The sequence below is a fragment of the Platichthys flesus genome, chromosome 6, assembly GCF_949316205.1.
Source record: "Platichthys flesus chromosome 6, fPlaFle2.1, whole genome shotgun sequence".
In the NCBI taxonomy this organism is placed as follows: domain Eukaryota; kingdom Metazoa; phylum Chordata; class Actinopteri; order Pleuronectiformes; family Pleuronectidae; genus Platichthys; species Platichthys flesus.
This window is the reverse complement of record NC_084950.1, coordinates 9,829,495-9,846,156: the sequence shown is the minus strand read 5'-3', so window position 1 is coordinate 9,846,156 and position 16,662 is coordinate 9,829,495. Positions and strand designations below refer to the sequence as shown.

The following is a 16,662-nucleotide window of genomic DNA, read 5'->3' as shown; positions in this document are numbered from 1 at the left end:
ATTTGTAACTAATTAGATATGACAGTGTAAGAGTAAAAGAGTTAAAGATATTTCATGCTAATTTCACAAATTGAGACTTCTTATAAAAAATGTCAAGTTCATATTTTATCAATAATATTCAGAACAAACCAGTTGTAAGTTACACAGTTTACTCCCCCGCCCTCAGTATATTATGATACAGTATGTACAGTGATTTTTAACCCATAAGGAACATTTGTTAAATACTATATAGACATCATTTCCTCATCGACAGCACAGTATATCCTGGCCAGAGAGTAGAATGCATCAGTGAGGTAAAGATCTCTGTCTGAAAGTGTGAAGCTTCGGTGCAGGAAAGTAAAAATCCTGTCAGTCACAACTCAGCTCCCCAGCTTCAACGACTCAAACCAGCTCTGTGTCTTCAGGGTGACAGATCCCCTGTCAGCCCGAGCTTTCACCCACCGGTCCACTGGAGACGCTCCATTCAGATAACCTGAGAGAGGATTTGGAGGATGTGACGAAAAGAAAAAGGTGTTTGTTCAAGGTTTAGATTATTGTCCCTGTTTTTTTTTTTTTCAACAGGATAAAGTAAAAACTATCGGACAGATTTCCATGAAACTTAGTGAACGGATGAAACCAGGGCCATAAAAGAACCCATTCAATTTTCAGATCCGGTTTGTGTTTTGTTTTTTTGCCGGTCTTCATAATTTTCCTGAATTTGTGGTATTTTCCTCCATTTTTGTTAATTATTAATGTACAAATCTTGATGGAAAACACACTTACAGGACTGATATCTATGAGTGTGTGCAATTTGGTACAGCTTGAATTTAAGGGAGCCTGTTTTTGCTTTGGCAGAGATCCTCGCTCTTTCATGAACAATCAATAAAAGCTTGATTCAATGAAAAGTAATGTTTTACCAGTAACTGTGGTTTGGCCTTGAGCCGTGTTGTTCTCTGCTCCATCCAGAATAACATCCTGGCTGATTTCCAGCGCCGCTCCACAGAGCTCCACCCCGGCTTTCAGCGAGGATGGCACGCGCACACACACGGCTCCTGTGCACCAACGGAGGATGAGAAAACAACTCGAAGATATACCTATGGTTCATCAAATGAATATTCTCCTCACACCGTGTGTTTACCTTCCTCGCTGTGGAGATCAGCACTGCCGCCATCTCCCACGTAGACATCAATGCCTCCGCTGTGAGAGGAGACTTCCAGGAAACTATTTGAACCATCTGCGAAAAGCAAAGCAAGCCTCACGTGTTTTGTTTTTCAGCAGCCACTGATAGAAAACATACACAAGTCATAAAGTGATCAGCCTGCTTACCTATGACTGTATCTCCTGACACGTTCTTCACGGAGGCGTCACCTTTGAATCGAAGGCAGCACAAGGTCAGGATTAACTCAAATAACAAGCTGTCGGATCATTTAAGGTTTACTGTAGGTAAACAGAGACGTTAAGATTGAGGATATTAGAGACACAGCATTGGCTCCAACGTATCATAAACCGGAATTATTGAAGTTCACGGGATAATTGTTTCCATGGATTCTATGATGTGAGGCTCAACGGTGTCAGGAACTGATTAAAATTCTACGAGGATGACACGCTCATCCTTCTTCTCATGACATGGAGCTGTCTTTCTTATTAGGTCACCTCCTCCTGCAATGGTTATTTTTTTGAATTTTTTACAACCAACCCTGTTTTACAGCCACCTCCAAAACAAGCAAGTACAGAATACATGGATAATTGTGAGCACATTGCAGTTAAAAGGACGCTGTTGGGTCAGAGCCCAGAATTCCTCGCGTTCCAAAGTCCTGCCTTACCGACCAAGTTAACACAACCCAGATGTGTCACACGGCGCCAAATGATCACCGGGCTCCCAGATATCACATGTAACCAACAACAGCTACAGGATATTTTATGTTCTTACCAACTGTTTAAATCATTTTTATTGTGTTTTACTTTTCTTTTCTTAATATTTATTCAAATATTTGTGCTCTGATGTTGTCCAATGCTGTGAGATCTTCGCATTGCTTTGAATTGTTTCCCAGTTTGCACCTAGTAAAACACCTTTAAATTTGTTTTAAAAAGGGGCTATGTAAATTACTCTTCATAATAATATTATTATTATTATTAGAAGTGGCAAATGGCTGTAGCTGAAGTTGTAGAGGATCCTCCCCCTCCTCCTCCTCATGTCAAAGTGTTTTTGAAAAAATGCTCCCCCCACCAAAAATTATTTGTTTTATTGCAGACCAGGTGACATTTTCACATATTTAAAGGAAATAAGACTTTTAGGACTCTGTGATAGATAAACATATTTGTAAGGTATTTTTGTGTTTGCTAAGTTCAGTATCTAAAATCTTAAAAATTCTAAATATCTCCAATTATTTAATGACGCTTCCTCCCAACATGAAAACAAACCCTGATGATTTGTATGGTCATAGCTTAAAGGGTTATTCTAAGAAAGTGGACATCTTGCTATTAGAAGGGCTTAATCACATTGTTTCCTGTTTATACCTTGAAGTCAAGCTCCCAGGCCCAGTTTCTTAATATCTGGGACTGATATGTTCATTCTTGTTCTTCCTGGACCTTGTTTCCATGGACTGTTATTGACCCTTTCTCCAATTATTTGTTTGTTTGTTTTGTTTTAATCTGTGTTTTACTTTGATCTGCGTATTCATAGATTTTGGGGAACACATTTCATGAATAGAATGTCAAAACAGAAAAACACACAATAGACTTTACTGGCTCACCATGCACGTGGCCCAGCTGTACTCTGCCTGAGCACGAGGAGATGCAGCTGGACTCGGCGTAGATGGCTTTGACCTTCAGAGGCCCGTGTTCTGTAGACACATTCATCCTGGTGCCCTGGAGCTTCTTGACATCCACAGCCTGCGAACACATGCAACCCATCAGTGCACGAGGCCACAGGCAGGTGATGTAGTTAGACTTAAAGCTCAGAGCTTTCTAAACACATGAGGACAGATGAGCGAGGTGTCCTGGAGCGAGACCTTCCATGATGTCGAGAGTGACACTATCGGAGAGTTGTGTCTTAATTAAAAAAAAACATGGATTAAAGTTTAAAATAAATGGAGGAAAAATCGAGGGACTGCTTATTCAATAACTTCACAATCATCACTACTCTTCTTTAGGTCCTCAGTAATACACCTAGAAAGTTTGATGTCCATCGGATGAGCTATTGTAGGATGGAGACACAAACACACACACACACACACACACAAAACAGATGCAGACACACATGCCTGCAGTCATAGTTGGACAGTTATGTATTGTGTGTTCAGGTTGCTGCTGCCCCCTAATGTCAGCTGAGTGCGAGTTCAAGAAGTACCAAAGAAAAACACACTCATACTCACACTGTCCCCTCGCGTGCTGATGTCCACGTTGCCGTGGATGGTGCCCACACCTGTGACATGTCCTCCACTGGACTGCACCTCCACCTGATGACTCTGAGAGACAACACACAGCAGTGAGACGAGCAGGCGGGACAAGTCTCTCTGAAGACCTACCCCCCTGAGAGCTGATTAGTTTGGAGTGTCGTCCCCCTCGCTTACTATCCCTTCAGCTATTAAGGATATGACAACATCCAGCACTTACAATTGATATTGTTGAAATGGGAATCCCCAGCTCCACCTTTCCACACCAGCCGGATTTAGGAGGTGGTGTATTTTCTCAAAACTGAAAAAATGATTCTAACACACATTTGAAAAGACCTGAAATCCCTTTTTGTCAAATGTCAAAAGCGCTGCCTTTCATGCTGTAATTTGGACTGAGCAGTAATGTCCTGATTTGTTTGACATACTGTTGTGTTTTTAATTTCCTTCTTCTAATTGATTCATTTCCTGTTGAGGGAGCATGTGGCATTTAAAACAACAGCTCTTATTATTAAAGGACTGCAGCCCTTGTGGTCAAGTTTGAAGAGGGGGACCCCCACAGAGTTTTCTTGTACTTTTATATGACATATGCTGTTATTGTTTTGGATGTTGTTTTTTTGAAGCAATGCATTTCCCTAAATGTCATCGATAATCTTTTTTGAACAGATGAATAATTTGGAAGCGGCATAAAGTGTCTCATTACTGCTGATATCAGCTTTTAAGACCCACAATGAGGGCTACACCACATCAGGGCCTCTTCTATGTATCATCATTAGTTAAAGTTTCATGCCACCACTCACCTTGACAGATTCCAGCAAACAGTTCCCTCTCTCTGTTTGCACCTGGCAGATGTCACACTCCATTTTCCTCACACTCACGTTGCCTCTTCCTTCAGTGGTAATGAACAGATCTGACACAAGCACACAAGCACACACACACACACACACACACACACACACACACACACACACACACACACACACACACACACACACACACACACACACACACACACACACACACACACACACACACACACACACACACACACACACACACACACACACACGTTGAAGGATGATCGATGACATGTTTCATATGTGTCTCCCTTGACCCATCACCTCACACTCACTGCTTTTAATGGGAGCAGCCACCTCTATGGACACGCTGCTGTCCACCTTCTCTGCAGAGATGAGCAGCTCTCGGCTCCCGTCATCGTACCGCACGTGTAGCTGATCCAGACCGACCTCCTGCTCGCCGTCCGTCGCGTGTACCGCGACGAAGGCCCGGTCGGCCTCCGGGAAGGTGTGCGGGTCCAGCGGGAGGATGGAGATGCTGCAGGAGAGGCGAGCCCGCACCGAGACGAAAGGGCTGACGGTCAGATCCCACCGCCTCACAGGCTGCTGCGCCCCCTGGTGTGCGGAACACTCGGCGGTGACAGAGGTGGAGAAGGACCGTGAGGTGTGTAGAGGACAGCGGGGGAGAGTGAGGGACCAGCGGCGGAGGAGCACCACACCTCCCCGCTGAGCTGCTGAGCTCCAGGGCATCATGGTCACCGAGGGATGAACAGACTCAACCACACTTTACACTGTCACAGGTTAATGTCAACACACAGGGAGCAGCCATTCAGGCAACATGGTCCCAGCATCACACTGAGGACAATCAGACCAGACTTCCTGTTGGAGCTTTTCAGCATAAAAGCAACATTTACAATTTTAACAAACAAGCAAATTATCCAGCAGCTTGTTATGTTCAGAGCTGGTATACGTGAATAATATAAACATAAGAATATAAAGAAAGGGTTAAAAAAGGAGAAAAGAATAAACACCAGCTGCTGATATTTACCATACAAAGTAGATTTAAAGAAGTGTTAAAAGTAATTTTCTAAAATCATGAGTCTAAGCTGGAATACAATCAGGCCTTGGGTTTGCTGTGAGGGGATTCGGGTAAATATAAAGTTAATATATAAATCTAATTTAGGAGTAGTGTCATGTAAACACAGACATAATGAGCAGATCCAACTGTAAGATCATTATTAACCCTTGTTAATATAAGAGTTTAAATTCTGTATTACTATTTTTTGTAATTCTCTTAGTCTCTTTCTGATTGTGATTATCCTTTTTTTTGCTGCTTCTATTTTGAAGGCAAATTACTTTACTTCTGGTCTGGATCAATCTCGCACTTCTCACTTGACAGACCGGATGTACATTCTTGTGTAAACACAGCTCCACCCCCTTCTGGTTTTGTCCAATCAGGATGCATTTCTAAGCCACTCTTCTGAGACGTTTTCACGCAAGGGCTCTAGGGAAATGGAGGCAGAGTTTCGAGCATTTATATCTGACCTGAATAATCTGTGATTGCTTTTCTAACAATGGTCATTTAAAGGGTTAGTTCACTCTTTAGTTCACCCTAGTATCTACTCACCACTTTGCCGATGGAGGTGATGGGTGAAGTGTTTGAGTCCACAAAACACTTTTGGAGTTTCAGGGGTAAATAACATTTCAGCCAAATCCAATACAATTTAATTTAATGGTGACTGCTTCTTCAAATGCATAATAACAAAAGAATAAAAACATAAAATTCCACCATAGTGCTCCTGTGGTGTCCAAGTGTCTGCAAACCCAGACATTCAGATTGGACTCGAAAATGCCTTTTAGCCTTAATGTCCTAAAGAGCCCAGAGGAGAATAACAACCGATATTTAGACTACAAACCCGTGTGTGAATAACATCTTTACGTTTGAAGAGGTAGTCGCCATTTACTCCCCCCCCCCCCCCCCCCATCAGCATAGTGGTGACTAGATATCTAGTGAATTTTATTTTTTTGGGTGAACTATCCCTTTAAGCTGACACCGTTTTAAGCAGGAAGTCTACAGAGCTGTTTACAAACAGTGTCCCCACGAATCTGTGATCTTTTTTCCATCCATGTTGATATACTGTTATCTTCGTGTTATTCTGGTGGTTTTGTATGTAGTCACCAGACCACACACAAGTTAATTGCGAGTAATGAATGTAATCTCTTTTTATTCATAGTCACAAAACAAACTTCACTATAAAACATGTCACACAGCTTCATTCAACCATCCACTGGACTTCCAGTCTTGTAATAATAAAAATATCAGTCTCTTTGGCTTCATACCCGTCAGATTCACACAGTCGTCATAGAAAAATAAGAGGACCTCTCTCTCTCTCTCTTCGTTGAACAAATCTCTCTCAAGTTATTTTACATTTGATTGTACACTGTACTTGTGATTATAACCTTTTAAAATATATACATCCTCGTTTCATTCACCACCAGGCGGCAGTGTTGTGTTGATAGTGCACATTAACAGTGAGGAGAGTGTGATGAGTTGTATTAGTGTTATTATTATATATGATATGTATGTCATGGGGTGAAGCCTTTGGGTCTGATCATCATCCGGACACTTTTAAAGGACCTCCTGTCACTGGCGGGGTACAGCTCTGTGGATATGTTGGGCCATGTGCCCCAGAAGATCCCGTCCCGGACTCCCCGGTACGTCCCCACGTAGTACCTCCCGTTCAGGTTGGCAGCCATGCAGGCGTCAAACCACCAGCCGGAGCTGTAGTAGGCCCCGCAGTTCCCGGACGGGTATCGGTCATTGTCCCGGTCCGGGGTGGTGAACGACCGCTGGTTGTGGTCGTAGCTCCCGCTGAAGCGGAGCGCGTCCCCCGCGGTGCCGGAGTACCCTCCCACCGTCAGCCGGTAGCGCAGCCTCTCGCTGGCCACCCTGAACTGCGCGTACTCCGCGTGCTCCCTCACCCCGTAGAAGTCCTCCAGCTCCACCCGCAGCACCATGTCCCGGTCCCGGGTCAGCAGGTGGATCATGGTGTTCCCCAGCCAGAACTCCCCCCCGCGCAGCTGCCCGAAGCCGGAGCGGTACTCGGCCCATGTGCGGTTGAAGCTGACGCTGCCGTCGAGCCTCCGCTGCAGGAGGGTCCATCCTCCGCCCTGCAGCTCCATGTCGCAGAGGACCGAGAAGCTTCGGCTGCGGATGTCAGGGGTCACCAGGTACACCCCGCCGCCGGTCTGCCCTCTGAGCAGGTGGTCCGAGCAGTCCCTCCTCACTGCACAGGAGGAAGAGAGAATAATACAACTTTTAAAAACATTTCAAAAGCAAATCCTTCCTCTGGCTTTGAGGCCTCTGCTCGTATCTGGCAGGTGAAGACATGTTGGCTGAGGTCACCGGAGTTCAACAGGTCAGAGCAGAACCTACTTCATCATAGTTTAGTGTTTCTGAAGGATGGAAACTCTGCCCCTGTGTTTTACAACATTTCCTGAAAGTCATTATAGTGAGATACATCACAGTAATGACTACACCTCTGAATAATGAGTCAATATTTCAAAAATAATAACTCAATGTCTCAAAATAATGACATACTATCTCAAATCTAAATTTTAATTTAGCATTTAGGGTTTCTGTTATAAGGCCTCCCACAGTGGATATTTTTTCCCACTTCACTTTCTTAAATAGTGAGAATTTACTTTGTTTGGTAATTCACCTTTATCAATATTTGTATCCAATCATTTGCATTGTTTTCGGTGTTACCCAGTGCTGATATATTTACCTCTAAACCTAATTGATTTTTCACATTTTCTGTTAAACTCATTTTCTTTCACTACTAAACAATAAGCAATCTTTCCCCTGCCTAGAATATTCTACTTACAGCCCACAGTAGATAAATTCAAAATAAGTGTCAGCGATAAAATAACAAACACATAAACTGAGTGTTCAATGTTTTGATGTGTGAAGTGTGTAAGAATGAGGGGACCAGATGTGATCATCCCCCTGATCTGCACCTGGGTCTGCATGAAGCCTGAACTCATCTGAAGCCTAACACATCACTGGCTGTTCCCCACGCTGCTCTGCAGGATGTTATTAACACGGTGGCCTCTGCATTCTTGTGGTTTGTTCCTTATCACCACGCACATTGTGCACACATATGCAAATTCCTCCTTTGACAAATAGACTTGATGAATGGCACAAAGATGATCTCACAAACCATATAGTTATACTGTCTTCTTTTATATGAGGATCATTAGGACTTGCCATATGGGACTCTAGATTGAATCCTGTCATACGAATTTACTTTTTTAACAAGAGAGACAATAATAAGGCGTTGAAATAATAACTTACAACAGTTCCTCAGCAGATTTCTCTTAGATCATATTGTTATCTCTGCAAAGGAGTTTATGTTTTCATCTGCATTTGTTTGTTAGTTTGTTTGTCTGTTTGGAAGATGACAAAAACAACTGCTCACAGATTGTTGCGCAATTTGGCGGAACCTGAAATTATTCCATTGTTGTGTGGATCTGGATCAGAGGGCGGATCCATGAATTATTTTGTAACTTTTTTTTAGGGGCCTGATTTTTATGAACATGCGTAAATTGGTGCAGATAAAATTCCAGATGGGAATTTAAAATGTTTTCATCATTCACCATTGTGAAATTGTTTATGTCCTCTCCCTTTTAGATTTCAGGTTAAAGTGTATTGATTACTTTTGTGAGCGAATATAAATAAAGCATGATTACAATATTATTCATGGTGTTGCAAACCTGGGTTATTTGCTTCAATGTCTGTTCGGCACACAGATCGAACAAACGTGTTGTGACAGATTGAATTAATATATCTCTTGCCTTTCGATGATGTCCACGTTGGCAGTTTGTGGCCCGACCTGCTGCCTCCCTGGTCGTCCTCAGGAAGATCTTTTGGACGCACGATACCGGGGAGAACGGCCACCTGGTTGATTTTTACCCGCAGCTCTCGTGCAGTCGGAGTGGACGACTCAGCCGCCGGGGACTCGGGGCCAGAGGTGACAGGGATGGTTGACCTGTAGTCAGGGCTAAGTGTGGAGGTAGTGTGGGCTCGGGGGGAAGGGACCGGAGGGGTGATTATGTCTCGATGGGGATTTTGTCTGGGAGCCATATCCTCCACATCGTGACGTACCGTGGTGTGTGAGCTGGAGCCGGCGTTAGAATCCGGATTTGGCCTTGTGGATCCTGGACTGGTGCTAGCGATAACACTCGGGAGGATCCTGTGGTTGATTTTGTTTGGTCTTGTTGTCATTGGGATCGATGAGGGCTGTCCGGCTGTTTGTGGCCTCAGATCAGACGTAACCCTGCTGTCAGGACTCACGGTGAAGCCTTGGAGGAGAGCGTGAAGCAGAGGAGAGGGTCCAGGCTCGCGGCTGTCGGAGGTCGATGGACGCGGGGTGATGTTTTTTTTTGTGCTGTGGCTGAACTCTGTGTCTGCCGGGGAATGAGTCGCCTCAGCAGTCGGTTTTATAGCACCAGATGTAGGTGGCACGTAAATTTGAGAATTTTGGATGCCATCCGCAGTCGTCGCACTGATGTGAGGATATGAATCTGTTTTGGTCTTTGGGCTCGACTTTAGTCGCACTGCTGGTTTTGTCCTTTGAACAGATGTTGCTCCTGGCATCAGTGTGGGCCCGGGTGTGGTGGGTGGCCTTAGTTTGGATGTTTTGTTGGATTTCGTTGCAGGGATTTCATCAGGTACAGATTCTGGTTTAAGATCAGGCAGTGGTCCGGATACGGGTTTTTTAGGCCTCTGATTTCTTTGAGGTACTTGGCCAAGTTTAGGCTTCTCACTGGGTTTAGTCTTTTTGCCAAGTTCTGGACGTTTGGGGTAAAGTCTAGGTAGGGTGTGAGGTTTAGGGTTTTGTTTAATCACAGGGGTTTTCTTACTGGGTTTAGGCTTTTTATCAGAAGGTATTTTGATACGATCTTGTGAAATGTTTTGTCCAGGTGTTGAGTCTCGGTTCGATTTAGACTCAGGAGACAGATCTTCATCAGATTTTCTCATTAGTTCTGTCACAGACTCTTGCTCAGGTTCTGCGGCCTTGAGCTTAATTGTTTCTGCTTTTTCAGATTCTGGTGTGAAATGTTGGTTTGATTTAGAGGTGAAGTCCGATTCAGCTTTTTCGTGACTTTTCGGCTTTTTCTCAGGTTTCTGCTTTGGCTCAGGTTTGTCTGCTTTAAGAGGACGATTTGGCTTTTTCTCCGGTTTCGAGTTTGGTGGCTCAGTCAAAGGATCAATGTCAGAACCAGTTGCATTTATCGATACAATAAGTCTTTGATCGGATGTAGGTCTCTGGACAGCAGGTACAGACTTGAGATGAGATTTTGGTTTTCGAACATCTAACTTGTTTTTATCCGTTGTGAGATCCTGATCATGTTTCGGTCCTGGATTGTTGTTCACATGTTGGAGTGGAGCTCCCTGGTCTGGTTTTTTAATTTGGACTCTTTGAGGATCTTTGCCAGGCTTGGGTTTCTGCCTGGCTGTGGGTTTTTGGAGCGAAGGCCTCTGCTTTTGGTCGATCTTAATTCTTTCGCCGGGTGAAGGTGTCCCATCAAGTTTATGGACATTCTTAGGATTTTTTAGCTTACGGTCGGCTTCAGGCTTAATTCCTGGTTTATGCTTTTCACCGGGCTCTGGCCGAGGTTTCACTCCAGTCTTAGTGTTTGAGCTGGCGTTCCTCTTTACTGTCCACTGGCTGCTGTCTTCCACTCCTGTAGTTGCAGTTGTGTATAATTTCTGACGGAGAGTTGAGGTGATTGTAGCTGCCACAGTTGAGAAAGATCGATCCTGGAAAGCTGCCCCAGGTCTCGGACTGGTTGTCGATGTGAACCTTGTAGGGCTGCTGGTTATCTGTTGTCCGGGGACGCCCAGTGTGCTTATTGTTGTTGTTGTTGTTGGCGTACTTGTGGCCCCAACATCTGCCTCTGCATCAGGGCGTGGGTGCTCAGAGATGCTGGTCCCGTCTCCGGCTGTGCTTTGGGTCGTAATTCTGTGAGCAGCTATCGTCGTTGCTTGAATGTCGTCTGGTATCAAACGTGAACTGGACAGAAGACGAGGAGCAGGAGGAGGTGACGTCAAGGTTGTGGCTTTGTTTGAGTCCACGAAGTCATGTGTTGGACGAATGGGAGCTAATGGAGTCTGGCTCACTGGCACAAAGTCTGTCCTTTCGCTCGCTCTGTTGGACGTTAAATCCTCATCTCTCTGTACAGTCCCGACCATTTCTTCTCCCTCGGGTTTGATCTCTGTGCCCATCTCCCCGTCCTCCTCCTCCTCCTCCCCCTCTTTTATAGTCCTCTGTGTTGCTGCGCGCCCAAAGGTTTCAGTCTGTTTTGGTTTCTCCTTATTTTGCTCCACTCTTAGACCCCTTTCCATTTTATTTTTCCTGTCCTGCAAACGTTGCTCTCGCTCCTTATTTGTATGCTCATCGTGGTCCTCAGACATCTTTATTCCATCACTGCCCCTGTTTACCTCAGTTTGGGTCTTTTTATCTGTCTCCTTTCTTTCATCTCGCCTCAAGTGTTTGTCACTTTCTTCACTTTTCTCCTTGTGTTTGTTATCACTGGTCGTCTTTCTTTCTTTCCCACTCTGCAGCTTATCCCCTTGATCTTCCTTAAAATCACCCTCTTTGTCTTTCGCTGTACCTTTTTCCGTCTCCTTATTTCTCTCTCTCGTCATGTCCACTGTTCCCTCTCCACCAGGAGTTGGCACCTTTTGCTGCCCCAGTTTGTCCGTTGCCTTTCCCCTCTCTGTTTGAGTTTTTCCATCTCTTAATGCCACTTCTAATAAGGTTTCTGTTTTCTCCTTTTCTTTTACGTCCACTTCAATTCTCTCTTCCTCTGCTTTCCATTTCTCTCTCCCTCTTTCTTCCAAAACTGTTCTTACTTCTGAGTCAGTGTCACCATCTACCTTCTTCATCACTTCCACTTGAACCACATCTGTTCCAAACTCCTCTCTTAAATGTTTTTTGTCATTCACCCACTTCCTCTCATCCTCCTGTTTATCTGTTCCTTCATTTGTCGCTGCATGCTCTCCTTCTCTCTGCGTTCCACACACTCTCTCAGTTTGTCTTACTGTACAATCAGCGCACATCTTCCTCAGTTGATCCACATTGTCCTTCAGCTTCTGCAGATCCTTCATGATCTCTTCCAGCTCTATGAGCTGCTTCGGCAGATGAACAGTCAGCGGTGGCAGAGTGAAGAGGTAGGGGCATGTGTCCTCCTCCTGCCCCGGTATGCATGGCCCCTCAAGCTCAAGAGTTGCAGCGCAGGGTGCAAATCCCCTATCTCCCAGGAGGTCTCCTTCACCAGAGGCCCCTGTGGTCCGGGAGAGGCTCGACAGGGCCAGCAGGGTCCCATAGACCCACAGCACTGTTAACTTCATCACGTCCCGGGAGTAAAGACTAAAGGGAGAGGCGGGAGAGAGCATAAAAAAAGATCCACCTCAGTTTGTGAGGCATAGTGACAGTGAGAGGAGGGGTGAGGTGGGAGGGAGAAGAGGAGGGAGGCAGAAGGGATGGAGCTCAGTGGAACGCAAATCCCTGAGACTCGAGAAGTGAGACGCCCCGAGAGGAACACAGGTGAGAGTGATGAATGGATGAGAAGGGTGACACACGGTGTGTGTGTGTGTGTGGGGGGGGGGGGGGTCATAACAGCTAAATCAATCATGAGAAAACACAATGGTGAAAACCTAGGAAAGTATATGTCTTATTCTCCTTCTGTTATTACCTTTATTGCATTTCAGGGGGCCTGGGTAAATGTATTCACACTGCTCATGGCCATTCCAGTTTGTTTATGTGATTGATTGTCAGGAGGGTTACGAAAAACAATTGGGCAGATTTCCTTGGAATTTGTTCCAAGGGTGGGACATTGGCCCGGAAAGAACCCATAAAATTAGAGTGCACATCAAGGAACTCTTTATCAATTTCTATGACATCGTGGGTTTTTCCCCCCAAAGATTAATTAATGGATCAGAATTAAACTTGGTTCTATAAGGGGACTGTTAAAGCTCAATGGATGAATATGCTCTCAGTGTTACTCAAGTTACATTTCAATTCATCCTCATTCTAATCACATCATTTAATGAAGACCATTTGTAATAAATACTCCCTTCATGATGTAATGATAAGTATATTATGGCCGTGAATATGCATGTGTGCCACAGTTGCCTTGGCAGGCGCTCCTCTGGCTTCCTGTCAGTGGTCTATAAACATGTGAAGGACAGATGCGACAGGTCAAACTATGCATTTAATACAAAGTGGCCATGCAGAGCCAAGAATTTGCTCCTCAGATTTGTAAGACTGTATTTCATTTTAATGTAAGCTGTGTGGTTCACTTCAGCTTCTGAGTTAATAGAAACCAGGAAAGTCAGATTTAAGGGTGAAGGCTGTTTGATTTACATGTTGTTCCAGGGGAGAGATGTTTCTCATGTACTATTGACTCTGTTCAGACAGTGCTTATCCTTGAATCATGTAGAAAGTGGAGAGAATCAGTGATGCAATCTGTGGGTGTAGAAGCCAAACTCACTGTGTACAGACAGTAAAGGTCTATGAAGGTTTTTTTCTTAGTCATTCTAAGCTAAAAGCCCCAATCTTGGAAGTCTGCATATTCACAAATCAAACCAAATGAAGCATCTGCTTAGTGGGGAGTTTATATGATGAGGCTTCGGATTATCATATCCAGGATGTTGATGTCAGTCGCACCACGGGATATGAGAGATGAGTTATACTTCAATTGTCCTATGCCTCTGTCCTAGCCATAGCCATTGGCCAGAGGCATTATGTTTTGGAGTTGTCTGTCCCTCCGTACGTCCATTTATCTTCTTCTTGTGAACATGATAGCTCAAGAGTGCCTCGAGGGAATTTCCCTCAAATTTAGTACAAGAGGTCACTTGGAATCACAGATGAACTGATTAGAGTACTGAGGTCAAAAGTGATCGGTCAAAGTCACAGCGACCTCATGTTCTCGTGAATGTGAAATATCAGGAACACCCATAGGGACGTCGGACTCGAGGATGACCCGATTCGAGTTTGAAGGTCAGAGGTCATGGTCCCTGTGTCGAAGACACATTTGCCTCTTGAACACATTATTTCAAGAACGTTTAAAAATTATCATTTCAAATTTGGCACCAATGCTCACTTAGACCAACAGATTAAGTGATTACATCTATGTGGTTAAAAGTCATGTGGCCTCATAAAACTCATTTTTTAGCTTCTTCAACAGGATCTATTAAGTCTGCCTTTAGGGAAACGTGACCCCCGTGTCTCTGTCTGTTTCACTGGACATTTGCTCCGACTGCCCGAAGCTGGAGAGGCTCCTCAGCTGTCTTTTAATAATGACGAAGGAAACCAGTTGTTTAGTGAGAGGACTGTGGGAAACTTCACATATGAAATGAAAAACGAGTCAAAGTGGCAGAGAAAAGGCTCAGGGTGGAGAAACAAGAGCTTAACAACTCTTTGAATTTCAGTCCAGTTTTTCACTTTAGATTTTACATTTTTTTATATACTACAACTAGAGCCTGGTGGACTACAGTCAACCCTTGTAGTTGATGAATAGACATAATTGTAGCAGTCTATCCAAGCCTCTATTTTGACATTTCAAGTTTGACCCTTCCTCCATGCTAATGCAGCCATGAGCTCATCTGAAATTTGACGACAGGGTGAAAGCCAGGACTCAAAAATCCTTTCACCTTCTGCAGACTCTTCAATACTGCAACACTTACACTGGGAAATAGTGTGAGAGAAATGTTTACACTCTCAAGAGCGCTATGTCAGAACACTGAACCATATTGATTAACTATCATCGAGCCACATCTTTAGCAGCGCAGCCAAATCTCAGACGGTCGCTGCTCAGCCTCAGCGAGTTAACCTTCTGCCTGAAGAATGAAAAGGATTAGAGGGTTAAATTGTGGATGATAAAGGGCAACAGGGTTTGTTCATTTGATATTAGCCAATCTAAATAAATCCTGTGACTCAGCTGCAGAGTACAGTCAGGAGCTCTTTTATTCCCTGTAATACCCTCTCTCCTGGCTTTACCCATTTATGGACAACAGTTTTTTTTTTCTCCCCATGGTGCCCTCTTGGGATACAGTGTTTTGAATTCCCCCAGTGTACCGACTTGGCCCGCTCTCTGTCCTGGAACGTGTAAACAATGCGCTTATTTCCACACAGACTAGAATAAACTTCTGACCATCAGTCTAGTTCTGCTGCATGCGCTTCCCGGCAGGACGCTTCATCTCCATCCACTTTGGGCAGAGGAGCCACTGTCGTCACTCACGTCTGTTATGTGCATAAGTGTCCCATTTCCAACTGAGTGAACCCAGCGGCTGTCGTCACGGTCCAGCGCCAGCCTTTTGTAAAACCCCACTCAATCTGCCCGCCTGAAGGTTTCAAACCTACCTGGAGAATGTCTTTCTGCTGACTCACTGTTTGCCTTCTGAAAACAAATAAACATATTTTTTGGGGCAAATCAAATGATACAACACCTGCTTTAATCCTGTGGATCAGTGTGTATCTGTTTAAAATTATAGCAGCACTCCTAATCTTTATTATGTCTATCTTACAGACCCACACACACACATATTCATATTCACATGTTCTCCATGGCCAGCTCCCTAATTCTGCTGTAACTGATACATTCCTTCTCCATGTGTGAGAAAGTTTTTCATTGGTCGATTGACCGATAGTGATTCTTAAAAATGAAACGACTAAGTGTCCCTCACATCTGGGCTGGATTTCCTGAAGCTCGCCAAAACTAGATAACGTCAGGTCAATTGATCTGCTCCAAAATCCTGGACGTCATTAAAACGTGGCTTGAAATGAATATATCAGAATCATTGTCCCGATGAAGGATTTGAAAAGCAGGCGTAACGTGGGAACAGGTTATCTACCGCCGACACCTTTTGCCCACAGGGACGGAACCCCGGGGTGAAAGGGGACGTTTGTGAGAAGCTGTCATGCAGGAGAAATAAACTGGTATTTTTCTACAATTGACAAAACAATTTTACAGTTATTATAAAATGTGGTAATTAAAAGTTGCCGTGAAGTTATTTGGTTTTCTGTCCTGATGTTCTTTCTGGTTGGATCTGTGCCGCATAAGCAGCTGTGGCTAATCATGCATAATACAAAGTGAAGAGTGGATGTGGGTGCACAGAAAGATGGGACCTCCCAGTGTGTTGACATTTCCTTTGGTCTCTACCAACTTTACTATAAGAGGAGACTACAGGCTGAAGACGGTACTACATTATTCACTATACTAAAGGTCTATGTGGTGAAGGAAAGTATTCAGATTATTGAATTGGGTAAAAGTTACTTCATTACACTGCGGTGACTGAGGCTCATGTGGTAGAGCGGGTCGAGCACTTATCAGAATGACGACGGTTTGATCCCCTTTGTGTCAATTCTGCAATTTAGTCTTCAACAAAATATTCAGCCTTTTCACAAATTTGGCCAAACTATTTT

General features: G+C 44.2%; 2 protein-coding genes across 2 annotated transcripts; both read right to left on the bottom strand.

The window, feature by feature from the left end:
- Positions 1 to 92: 92 nt before the first annotated feature.
- On the bottom strand, positions 93 to 5,027 carry fam185a (family with sequence similarity 185 member A). Its single transcript, XM_062389600.1, has 8 exons — positions 4,504 to 5,027; positions 4,172 to 4,281; positions 3,354 to 3,446; positions 2,733 to 2,871; positions 1,306 to 1,347; positions 1,118 to 1,213; positions 897 to 1,031; positions 93 to 472 (listed from the first exon to the last, which is right to left on the bottom strand). Exons 1-8 carry the CDS (start codon positions 4,919 to 4,921, stop codon positions 360 to 362), a joined length of 1,146 nt encoding a protein of 381 aa, XP_062245584.1. The 5' UTR covers positions 4,922 to 5,027; the 3' UTR covers positions 93 to 359.
- A 1,349-nt stretch (positions 5,028 to 6,376) lies between these two features.
- On the bottom strand, positions 6,377 to 12,587 carry LOC133955045 (titin-like). The gene is made up of 2 exons (XM_062389686.1): positions 9,026 to 12,587; positions 6,377 to 7,455 (listed from the first exon to the last, which is right to left on the bottom strand). The coding sequence occupies exons 1-2, from the start codon at positions 12,585 to 12,587 to the stop codon at positions 6,755 to 6,757; spliced, it is 4,263 nt and encodes a 1,420-aa protein (XP_062245670.1). The 3' UTR covers positions 6,377 to 6,754.
- Positions 12,588 to 16,662: the final 4,075 nt, after the last annotated feature.

Coding starts and splice junctions, on each gene's coding strand:
- fam185a (XM_062389600.1), bottom strand. CDS start 4,921: ATGATGCCCTGGAGCTCAGCAGCTCAGCGGGGAGGTGTGGTGCTCCTC. Junction 3,447..4,171: donor GTTTGCTGGAATCTGTCAAG/GTGAGTGGTGGC, acceptor GTTGTCTCTCAG/AGTCATCAGGTGGAGGTGCA. Junction 1,214..1,305: donor GTCAGGAGATACAGTCATAG/GTAAGCAGGCTG, acceptor TGCTTTTCGCAG/ATGGTTCAAATAGTTTCCTG.
- LOC133955045 (XM_062389686.1), bottom strand. CDS start 12,587: ATGAAGTTAACAGTGCTGTGGGTCTATGGGACCCTGCTGGCCCTGTCG. Junction 7,456..9,025: donor AACGTGGACATCATCGAAAG/GCAAGAGATATA, acceptor CCTCCTGTGCAG/TGAGGAGGGACTGCTCGGAC.